Source organism: Dermochelys coriacea, chromosome 4 (genome assembly GCF_009764565.3).
Source record: "Dermochelys coriacea isolate rDerCor1 chromosome 4, rDerCor1.pri.v4, whole genome shotgun sequence".
NCBI lineage: Eukaryota > Metazoa > Chordata > Testudines > Dermochelyidae > Dermochelys > Dermochelys coriacea.
Genome location: NC_050071.1, coordinates 87,224,050 through 87,236,177, shown reverse-complemented (window position 1 = coordinate 87,236,177; position 12,128 = coordinate 87,224,050). Strand labels below are relative to the sequence as shown.

The window sequence follows — 12,128 nt, the reverse complement described above, 5'->3', positions numbered from 1 at the left end:
GTCCTACAAAAAATGGAAACTAGGTCAAATGACAAAGGATGAATATAAACAAACAACACAAGTATGCAGGGACAAAATTAGAAAGGCCAAGGCACAAAATGAGATCAAACTAGCTAGAGACATAAAGAGTAACATGAAACATTCTACAAATACATTAGAAGCAAAGGAAGACCAGGGTAGGCCTGTTATTCAAGGGGGGGGGAATAGAAAATGCGGAAATGGCAGAGATACTTAATGACTTCTTTGTTTCGGTTTTCACTAAGTAGATTGGTGGTGATTGGACCTTTAACAGAGAATGTCAGTGAAAATGAGGTAGGATCAGAGGCTAAAATAGGGAAAGAACCAGTTAAAAAAATTTCTTAGACAAGTTAGAGGCCTTCAAGTGGCCTGATGAAATGCATCCTAGAATACTCAAGGAGATGAGAGAGGAGATATCTGAGCCATTAGTGATTATCTTTGAAAAGTCATGGAAGACAGGAGAGATTCCAGAAGCCTGGAAAAGGGCAAATATCATGCAATCCATAAAAGGAAAATAAGTACAACCCGGGGAATTACAAACCAGTCAGCTTAACTTCTGTACCTGGAAAGATAATGGAGCATAATTAAGCAAACAATTTGCAAACATCTAGAAGATAATAAGGTGATAAGTAACAGACAGCATGGATTTGTCAAGAACAAATTGGGTCAAACCAACCTTATAGTTTCTTTGACAGGGTAACAAACCTTGTGGGTAGGGTGGAAGCGGTAGACATGGTATATCTTGGCTTTTGTAAAGCTTTTGATACTGTCTTGCATGACCTTCTCATAAACAAACTAGGGAGATACAACCTAGATATGAAAAGATGGGTGCATAACTGGTTGGAAAACCATCCCCAGAGAGTAGTTATCAGTGGTTCACAGTCATGCTGGAAGGCCATAATGAGGGAGGTCCCACAGGGATCAGTTCTGGGTCCTGTTCTTTTCGATATCTCATCAATGATTTAGATAATGGCCTAGAGTACACTTATAAATTTGCGGACGATCCCAATCTGGGAGGGCTTTGCAAGTGCTTTTGGCGGGATAGGATTATAATTCAAAATGATCTGGACCATACTGAAGAAAAGGTTCTGAAGTCAAATAGGATGAATTCAATCAGGACCAATGCAAGCATCCCCTTAGTGGAAAGGAACACCTCCAGTTGCACTCATCCAAATGGGACTAATGACCTGTTTAGGACGGAGTACTGCTGGGTCATAGTGGCTCACAAGCTAATATGAGTCAACCGTTGTAACCACTGTTGCAAAAAAAAAAAGCAAACATCATTTCGGGATGTGATTAACCGTGGAGTGTGTAAGCAAGATCCGGAGAAGTAATTTTCTTCTCTACTCCACACTGATGTACTGCCTGTAACGGAGTAGTGCATCCATTTCGGGGTGCACATTTCAGGACAGATGTGGACCCAATGGCGAAAGTCAGGGAAAAGTAACAAAATGATTAAAGGTCTAGAAAACATGACATGACCTTTGAGGGAAGATGAAAACTTGGGTTTTTTTAGACTAGAGAAGACTGAGAGGGACATAACAGTTTCAAATACATAAAATGTTGTTAACAAGAAGAAGGGAAGAAAAAAAATTGTTCTCCTTAACCTCTGAGGATAGGACAAGAAGCAATGGCTTAAATGCAGCAAGGGAGGTTTAGGTTGGATGTTAGGAAAAACTTCCTGTCAGGGTGGTAAGCACTGAAACTAAATTGCCTAGGGAGATTGTGGAATCGTCATCATTGGAGATTTTTAAGAACAGGTTAGACAAACAGCTGTCAGGGATGGTCTAGATAATACTTAGTGCTTGCCTTGAGTGCAGGGGACTGGACAGGTGAACTCTCGAGGTCCCTTTCAGTCCTATGAGTATATGAAAGGATTAGTACTCTCAAGCCTGGGTACCCTGGAGCGGAACTTCACTGTAGAAGTGGAAATGTGCACTGAAGCAGTGTGTGATTTTCAGTCCGCCACATGCAAAAGACCAAGCATAACAGACTTCAGTATAATCAATGCCACTCAGAGTAATCCTTGTACAATCCATTCACAGCAACCAGCAAGCAAATAAAAAGGCCAGTTTGAGAGAGAAGTCCTCTTGTCCTAAAACACACCAGAAACACACCTGTTGGCAGACTTTTATGAAGGATTCTAAATCTCCTCACAACAACTTGGTCATTTTTGCTTGTACTGCACACATTCTGCTGGAAGTTCTGTTCATTTGCTATTATTGAGTGGGTAGGAAGATGTCTGGATCAGAGCCAGGGTATTTTTGGTAACCTTGCTTTTTCTTTTTTAACTGCACATTAATATACAGCATGGTTGAGGAAAACCATCTACTTTCTGAACTTTGTGGTTCACCTCCATACACCTTACCAATTTGCTCCATTCTCCTTTCTCTGAACCATGTCAGACACCAGGAGGATAGTGGTTTCCTTCTGAACGTGAAGAGAAAGTTCAAGCTTACATTTAAAATAGTCCTCTCTACCATACTTGCCTGAACAATTGGCAGCACACACAGGGCTATATATTAAAACACTATAGCTCTACACAGTGTAACAAAACGGAACATTGAATTTTCAATCCATAGGATTTAACTTCTTTAGATGTCAAATGCACAGTTAGAGACTATATTTAATTTTGCCATTTGACTTCATAGGACTGGGTCTAACTTGCCCATATAACTTTCCTTCCCAAATGCACCGATTGCAGCAAAGGCAGCTTTCAAGGTGACCCACATTATATGAAAGCTAGCATCATCAGTGCAAGTATGCTTAATGGGCACACAATTAGTTAAATGGTGAAAAAGTTAGGAAGATTGCATTCAAATAATACACTGGGTATACAATTCAAGTGTACCTGCTATTGCATTGGTTTGGGTCATTATAGCCAGCACCCCAAACCCACCCCTTATCCCCCTCCCAGAGCCAGACCCCACAACACAACACTCTGCCCCAGCCCAGAGCCCACACCCCCTCCTACACCCCAACCCCTGGCCTCAGGCTCAGCACAGAGCCCCTCCCACACTGTAAACCCCTCGGCTCCAGCGCAGAGCCCGCACCCCCTCCCAAACCCCAGCCTGGTGAAAACGAGTGAGGGTGGAGGAAAGCGAGTGGGGCGAGTTCTGGGCCAAGGTGTTCGGAGCACACCACAGGCCTGGCAGGAGTACTCTGAAAAAAAGAAAGAGTCTTACACACAGCTATGAGTTATTGGCTTTACTGAAGGTTAGTGAACCCAGCACACTGGAGCTTTGCCTGGGACGGAGTCCGACAGAGGGGCAGACGGCCAGCGTTAATAAGCACTATACAAAAACAGCTCATGAATATAGAATTAGGTGCTTTTTAAAAGGGGATTTTTGCTACTTGGCAAAGGGCCATGCGAAGCAGTTGTAACCGGCCAACGGCCGGTTCTAGCTGCATTTCTATGTTTTACAATAACCTTTCAGCGCGAGAAAGCGGAAGTTCCCTAGCTAGGCCATAACAAAGTCTTCCGCAGTCCCTTACGGGGGGGAAGGGAGCCTTTGGAGAAGGGGCGGGGTAGATCCTGCCCTTAAATTCAAAAAGTGATCTTGAGCATAAAAAGGTTGGAGATCACTGCCCTACGGTAACCATGGATCTTAGAAATATGCTGTCCTCAGGGATTCCTGTTTATTTTTTTGTCTCAGTAAAACTACCTTTGGCATCAAGTGTGTGAAGAGGCTTAGGAAACAAAACCCATAGGTAAATGGATTGTTTTATATGGAATTTAGACAACCTTGGGCAGAAACATGGAGTGAGGTCACAGATTAAATCAGTCTTTATGAACACTGTATAAGGAGGATTTGACCTGAATTTCCCTTACCGTTCCAGTTGATGTAATGGCCACGAGAAAGGTGGCAGGGGGAACAAGTTGCCTAGGGTTCAAAAGGGAGGACTCATCAACCCTGCTAATATGAAGATCCCAAGAGAGAGGAGGGAGCTCCCCAGCTGGAGGGAAAACCACAGATGAGACCTTTCAGGAACCTTAATATGTAGGGTAGGGAAAATAAAGTAATGTTCTAGATTAGTGGATCTTTCAGGACTACTGTACTCTTTTCAGGAGTCTGATTTATCTTGCATACCCCAGGTTTCACCTCACTTAAAATCTACTTGCTTACAAAATCAGACAAATATACAAAAGTGTCACAGCACACCATTACTGAAAAATTGCTTACTTTCTCATTTTTACCATATATTATAAATCAATTGGAATATACATATTGTACTTACATTTCAGTGTATAGTATATACAGAAATATAAATAAGTTATTGTCCATATGAAATTTTAGTTTGTAATAACTTCGCTAGTGCTTTTCATGTAGCCAGTTGTAAAACTAGGCAAATATCTAGATGGGTTGACGTACCCCCTGGAAGACCTCTACGTACCCCCAGGAGCATGGATACTCACGTGGTTGAGACCCACTTTTCTAGATAGGAGGATGCAGCTATTGCTGCTAGAGAGATCGTTATGGAGCTGATAGAAAATCCAAATTGTTTCAGGATTAGCGAACAGTCCAGTATTACTGAAAGCTGGTGCTGAGATGCCCAAATAGAAATCCTTTCCTATTTAGCTTTATAAGAGAGTCAGTCTGGTTGAAGGTTTCCTGCCTTGAAGCAAACTGTTCTGAACCTCAGCTGATCATCATCCAACTAGCATTGGTCTGGACTATTCCGAGGGACTGTTTTGGTCAGAGCAGATGGGGGAGGGGGTTTGCTGAATGTTAATCAAATCTCAACACCAGGACTGGGCTGGAACCTCTCTGGGGCAGAATATCTGACACTTGTTCCGATCTGTGGTAACCAGGTCTATTTCTGGGAATGCCCACTTGTGAAAGATGTTCTGTAGGACTGACTCTTTGAGAGACCACTTGTGGTTGTCAGAGAATTGCTTGCTCAGTTGATCTGCCAAGGTGTCCTGAAGGCCAGGAAGGTGAAGACCCACCGGTGTGATTTGGTTTGGAAGAACCAATTCCATAGACACGTGATTTCCTGACAGTTGGGGGAGCAAGATCATCCACACTTGCCTGTTGACATAATCTATCGCTGTGACATTGACTGTCCACATTTTTACTGTGGATCCCCAAAGAGGAGTCAAGAATACTTTGCATGCCAGGATAAGTCTGAGCTCTAGAATGTTTATGTGGAGGCAAGCTTAATGATGGAACCACAGGCCCTTAATTTAAAGGTGCCCCCATCCCTGAGTGGAGACAGGTGTCATCAGAAATTTGGTAAACAAAACTGTAGAGAAGAGTACTTCATTGAATGTGTGAAGAGGGTTTTTCCACAAGTTTAAATGAGGAAATGCCTTCTTGTGGGACTGTGACCATCATGTTCATGTGGTGAAAGCTGGATAGATACACAGATTTCAGCCATCCTTTCATGCAGCATAGGTGAAGTCTGGCATATTGTGTAACATAAATGCATGAGGCCACATGTCCTAGAAGTCTAAGATATGTTTTCATTGGTATCTTTGGATGAGCTTTTAGTTCATTGATGAGACCTGGTTAGTTTGGAATCTCTCATGGAAAGTGAGTTCTCACTGACCTTCAGTCTAACAGTGCTCCTATGAACTCTACACTCGGAGTTGTAATCAATTTTCATTTGTCTGTTGATTTTGAGACCTAGTAAAGCAGAAATATTTAGAATTACTTGACTAGAGTCGGTCACCTGTTGCGGTGATCTTCCACAAGTCAGCCAGTTACTGAGGTAAGGACAGACCTGGATTCTCCGTAGATGAGCTGCCACTATTGTTCCATTCTTGAATACACTCGATACTGTAGAAAGATCAAAGGGCAGGACTCTGTATTGGTAGGGAGATGTTCCTACCGCAGGGCACTGTTGGCAGGGCAGTTGTTGGCATGACTGCTTTCTTCTAAAGGTTGGAACAGAGGCCCAAAGAGCCTAGTTGCCTGTGAATTTTTTGAGGAGCGGAAGGCCTCATTTGTTCCATTGTCGAATAGTTTGTTACCCTCAAATGGGAGGTCCTCACTGTTGCCTATACCTCCCTGGAAATGGCCAAGGACTGAAGCCAGGATAACCCCTCGTGGCTATTGCAATGGTCATTGCATGTGCCATAGTGTTAAACATCTAGCACAAACTGTAATGATCTATGGGCAGTCAGTTGTCCCTCCACCACGATAGGCTTCATGTCATCCTGGTGTTCTTTACAGAGTTTTTAAAATTAGGACAAGCTTCTCATTTTATAGGTAGTTATATTTTGAGAGAAGGGGCACGTTGTTAGCCTCATCGGGAGGCTAGCCGACAAATACACCTGGTGACTGAACAGGGACAATTTGTTTGGGTTCTCTTCTCTAAGTATGGATGTACGAGGATTCTGCTGTTTTGATTTTTCCTGAACTGTTACCACTATGAGAGAACCTGGTGTTGGATGTGAATAGAAATACTCAAAATTTTTAGGAGGGCCCAGGTACATCCTGTCAGCTTCTTTGACTTGGCTGGGATGGATGCAGGTGTATGCCAGACAGTTCTTGCAAGCTCCAGTAGACATTTATGAACAGACTAGATTGGTTTCCCTGTTGTAAAAGAATATTAAATGTTCGAGAATACCAACACAAGCTGTTTGACTACTTCTAGGGGTATATCCAAAGTTTCTGCCATGCACTTCATTAGGTCCTGAAATTCATTAAACTCTGCTGAGACCAATTTAGGTGGACACACTATCTCATCAGAGGAGGACGAGATTACCGCAGAGATCAGCTCCACTTCCTCTGGTAGCTGATGTTCTTCAACTTGCCGCCTGCCTTAAGTAATTGGCTTGATTTGCCTTTCGGTAAGGGCTGCCCTACAGACAGGGGATGAAGCAGGTCTCCTGGAATATGGCTGCACACCAGTAAAACCAAACTAGTATGGATAGGAAAATTGAGGTGGAAGAAACCGAGAACGGTACAGATATTATGATCCCCGTGAAGCCTAGACTTCTATTACCTCTCACAGACTCCTTCCTTCAATCCCTTCCTGACTCCCAGCTGGCTATCGAGGGAGGGGATGGTGGGCAAGTGGTAGATGATTCTCTGCTATGCTCAGCAGAGGAGGAGGAGGAAAAGGACTAGACCTCCATTAAGGGAGAGGCACTTCTGTCAGGTGTATTCTGTCTCCACGGAGGAGGTTGGTACTGGGAATACGTCTCTACCCCCAGCATACCAGTGACTCCAAGGCTGGGGGTTTAGCTATCACCTTCCTTAATGTTTTAGAGGAGACAACTCTGGCACTGTGCCCACAGCTAAAATCACTGAACACTGTGTATGGTTTAGGTGCAGACATAGTTGGTTCCAAGGTAGTGGGTACCAATGTGGATGGTACTGGGGCTACTATCACAGAGGCACTTGGTGCTGAGGCCTGAGTACCAAGAAAATCAGTGTTGGGGTAAATGCTGAAGGGTTGCTAGAGAGCAGCACTGTCCACTGGGAGTCTGTACCAGGACAATGGAATGGACCTTCTCAGGGCCTTTGGATGAATGAACCCAGGATGAGTCATGGCCTTGCTGACCCTTTTGTCTCTCTCTGCCAGGTGCCAGGGACAGCAACCTGTGTCTGGGCTTATCTTTGGAACGGTGCTCCTTTCTGCCCGTCAGACATCAATGCTGATGTAGTGGCTGATGAGTGGGGCCTCTAAGTAGATGTGGCCCAAGAGCTCAGGGTGGAATCACTGCTCACCAACACACTTACAGAAAGTCTAACTGGACAGTAGAGGCCTGGCTGCAGCTCTCCTCTCAGCATCTGAGATGGCTTGCATCCATTTGCTCTCGTAGAAACAGCTTCAAAGGGGCTTCCCTCTCTCTGAGTTCACTTGGAGAAAGAGCAAACAGATGGAACATCACTCTGGGACATGTCCTTCTCCAAGACAAAGCAGGGAGCAGGAGTACCCATCATCAATAAGTATTGCAGTGTCACATGAGGGACAGGCCTTAAGTCCCAGTTAACTTGGCTTCTGCCATAATGCTAGTACTCCTGTAAGGGGAGCCATTTAGGGTAATTGAATTATAATTATTTTGACAATGGTAATAAAAAAAAGAATTAAAACAATCACAATGTGCAAAGAAAGTGGACTCTGCATGGCTTCCATCTTGCTGCCACAGGCGGTAAAGAGAAACTGTTGGGCCTGCTCTGCCATAGATAGGAGATGCCCAAAACACCTAGGGCACAGGCTTGGCCCCAACAGAACCTGCTGCTAAAAGAATCCTCTCACTCACATATGGTGCATGTGCACAAAGAATGGAATCCGTGTGGACAATCACTCAAAGAACACCACTAAGTTCTCAATCATTTGCTGAATTTCTTGACCATCTGACGGAGCTTATCTTTTTAGCCACCCAGCACCTACTTAGCTTCAGCACATAAACCAATGCCCAAAGAGTTAGACACACCTGACCAGAGAAGCCAAAATGCAAGTGGCAAGAAAAGGAACATTAGGCGCAACAAATAAATAGGCTTACGTCAAAGGAAATGTGAACAATAAAGAAGGCTATCTAGTGACAGATTTTGAGGAGGTTGGAAGGTAGCAGGGGCCTGATGAGAATTCTTGGACTTAGAATAAGGAGGCACGTGTCTACATTTCTGGAGTAGTTCAATTTAAAATATGTATATGGATTTATCTCCACAAAGACATCACCATGTCCACCTTTGAAACAAGTTAGTCCAATTTTAAATTAAAAAAAAACAACAACCTGCCATTCCTCCCCAGGTTAAATAGCTCCTTATTAGAAACTAAACCTCCTTTGTGTTAACTTTGCAAAAGGAACCTGAATACATGCTCTATAGCTGGGACTGTATGCAATGACAGCTCTTAAGTATGTGGGCGGATCAAAGCCATTTAAGAGTTTTCTCTCACTGATAAAACTGAATCCTGATTTCACATTGTCTTGCTCCAAAACACACAAATTATTCATAAGACCCTTCCCATTGTGAAGAAGAGGGAGAGAGCAGAAATGTCTATCACCACAAACAACCAAGGAATATTTCAAAAACTTAGAAATAAGTCCCTTTTATCCACAGCTGAGAAGATCCTTCAAAACAAATTTTAATCAAATACAAAAAAAATTCACATAAAAACTAGTTTTCCCTCAAAGCATAACCACATATAATCCCATCATAGTGTTTTAAATCTTCACAGCTTCTGTCTGACACAAGTACATCAGACCTTCAAAGAGCCCAATCCTGCATTCCTAGTATACTCTGAACTTCCACTGAAGTCATCAGGTGATTTGGATATTCAAATGAAATCAGGATTGGGCCTAAAGATACACACCTATGTTTATTTGTTAAATGCCAACAGTGTCCTTATCTATGCCCATCAGACTCAGAAGTCAAAATAAAGAGAGTTTTCAGAGTAGCAGACGTGTTAGTCTGTATTCGCAAAAAGAAAAGGAGTACTTGTGGCACCTTAGAGACTAACAAATTTATTTGAGCATAAGCTTTCGTGAGCCACAGCTCACTTCATCAGAATGCATCTGATAAAGTGAGCTGTAGCTCACGAAAGCTTATGTTCAAATAAATTTGTTAGTCTCTAAGGTGCCACAAGTACTCCTTTTCTTTTTTCAAAATAAAGAATGATCCAGCACAACTTCGTAGAGTGACAGTCTCTAGATACCTGAAGAGAGAAACTTAATTGGGTAGTTGTACCCACACACTCGTAAAATAGGCTAATAACAGTGAAATAATTTGGACACAGAAACAGACTCCTGCTATGCTCTCAATTGGCAGAAATAAGATGGTGCTGGCACCACTTGGGAGCTGTTAAAAGCTCTTTCAGACACCAGAAAGATGAATTAGTATACATAGTGGAATAGGAAGTATACAGGGACTGAATGGGGTACAATATACATTCCAGTAATGGTTTCAGAACAAAACTACCAGTCTGTAGATATGTAAGAAAACATTTCTGAAGCCTTTATTTACAAAAGCTTTAAAAACAAATAATACCCTCTGTTATGCAAATAATTTTTTCTTGTTTTAAAAAGGACCACCCAGTTATATTATTGTAACTTAATGAAAAAAATAATGTTTTAAAGTACAAGGTAAACAGATCAATTTGGCGAACATTTGGAGATTTGCAAATATTGATTTCAGTGAAGATAACACACTCACACTGAGGCGTGCATTCCATCATTTCAGGCGAGTATTTAGCTATTCAATCCCAAAAAAGTCTTCCTGCACAATTGCTCTGCTATGCATGGTTAAAGTACATTACAGTCCTTTAAAACAATATATATAAAATATATTGCTAAGATACACTCAAAAAATAAAAACTAGCATTACACTCCTCAGGTAACTTTATTAGCTATAAGTAATTTATATTTTGTTGTTTTACAACAAATATATCTGTATCATCTGTCTTTGTAGCAACTACAAAAGCACAATTTATCTTCCTTCTAATTTAATCATTCAATTCAATATAAAGTTTACTTCAGGTCTTTGGGTTTTATCCTTAACTAAACTCACTTGCAAAAATCATCAAATCAAGTACATAATAAATATGACTTTAAAAAATAAAAAATATTTAGGTAATACATTACTGGAATAAAAGCTAGGAACTGAATCCAGGGAAGTGTGCCATAATAGAACCACTGCAGTTCCAATATCCTCAGATTTTCAGCTCAATGGCAAAAATACAAAAGTAAGTCTCTCAATTTTTCCTGAAGGGTGTAAAGCTGGTTTTCAAACATTTTCTTCCATCACAGAGTGGCTTTAAAGCAGCAGGCCAATTAGAAGCTGATAGGCGCAGGAAGGATGTGCTTGGAAGACTGAACACCAGTAAGATAACAGCAGTTACTAAGATTTCAGTAGTTTGTTTTGCTTGAACAAACAAATGTTGTTATGCAGTGAATGTGTTATGTTCTGCAGGCTCAAAAACCAAGGAATACAGTGTGAAGTTGCTCAAGTTGGCAGACTATTATTTTTCTAGCTCAGGGCAAAAACCCCCAAAACTTCAGATAAAACAGAGGATCTGAGTCAGAGTCACTCTCTAAAGTGCAAATTTGATGGTCCGCAATCTTGAATAGCTAAAACACCAGCATACTGGAAGGGACAGACATGAAAACAGGGAAGTTAGTTACAAATCAGTGCTAGTTAATTTGGGGAAATGGGAAAAAAACAAAACTATGACCAACTAGGTAAGTTTACCAGAATATTCATTATGATTTAGCTTTCCCCTTCTCTCTGCCACACTGATCCTACACATGCTTCTTTACAGATTGGGTAGGTACAAAGGCCAAATTTAACTCAGAAAATTCAACATATCAAGATCAGATCTGTGATAGGAACAGTCAGATTTAGTACATAGAAAGGCAGAAAATAAAGTGTGCTGAGAAGTGTGAGGGGGAGCCTAATTGTCCAAGGGATTCAACCAGAGATAAAACCTATATACAAGCACACAGAGCTCAGAAAAGATGACCTCCCATTTCATGTCATGACTGTTTGTTGGCTTCTTCTTCATATGCATTCCCTGTGCCATTTTGTACATAGGAAGAACCAGAACCGAGGCCATACAAGTGACCACAATATTTGGCATCATCAATGTGATCTTCAAAGAACATCTAAAAAGGAGTTAAAAAAAGACAAATCAATACTGAAGAACAAGAGTCTTATTGAGATCAAATACTGTCAGGCTTTTGTAAAAGTCTGAATTTTCATACTCCACATGTAAGTGAAACTAAACCAAAATAACTAAGTGATTCTTGGCACTGAAGTGTTCTTGGCCATGAGAGAAAGAATACTAGCCCTTCAATGCATCTTCCCTTATTTTGATGAGTGGTAAATGGTGACAACTCTAGAAGTCTCAGGAGTCTATTTTAACTCAAGAATTAGAGCCTTGTGTCTTACAAATGCAACAGAACAATATCCCTTTGTAAGTGATTTTGGTGGGCCTTCTCCTTCACCCTTCCTAATTAAGCACTACACACTACTCGGTGTTTCAGAGTAGCAGCCGTGTTAGTCTATATTCACAAAAAGAAAAGGAGGACTTGTGGCACCTTAGAGACTAACAAATTTATTTGAGCATAAGCTTTCGTGAGCTACAGCTCACTTCATCGGATGCATTCAGTGGAAAATACAGTGGGGAGATTTATATACATGGAGAACATGAAA

The 12,128-nt window shown here is 41.6% G+C and overlaps 1 protein-coding gene across 4 annotated transcripts in view; it reads right to left on the bottom strand.

The window, feature by feature from the left end:
* The window catches only part of CNOT7 (CCR4-NOT transcription complex subunit 7), a 117,427-nt gene that overhangs the window by 75,854 nt on the left and 29,445 nt on the right, over positions 1 to 12,128 (bottom strand). For 2 of the 4 annotated variants that reach the window (XM_043513710.1, XM_038400825.2), the window contains exon 7: positions 9,908 to 11,578. The exons of the other annotated variants lie outside the window; for them this stretch is intronic. In XM_043513710.1, coding sequence (XP_043369645.1) covers positions 11,450 to 11,578 — 129 coding nt within the window. In that variant the 3' untranslated portion in view covers positions 9,908 to 11,449. Of the gene's footprint in view, positions 1 to 9,907; positions 11,579 to 12,128 lie in introns of those variants that run through there. 4 annotated transcript variants of the gene reach the window in all.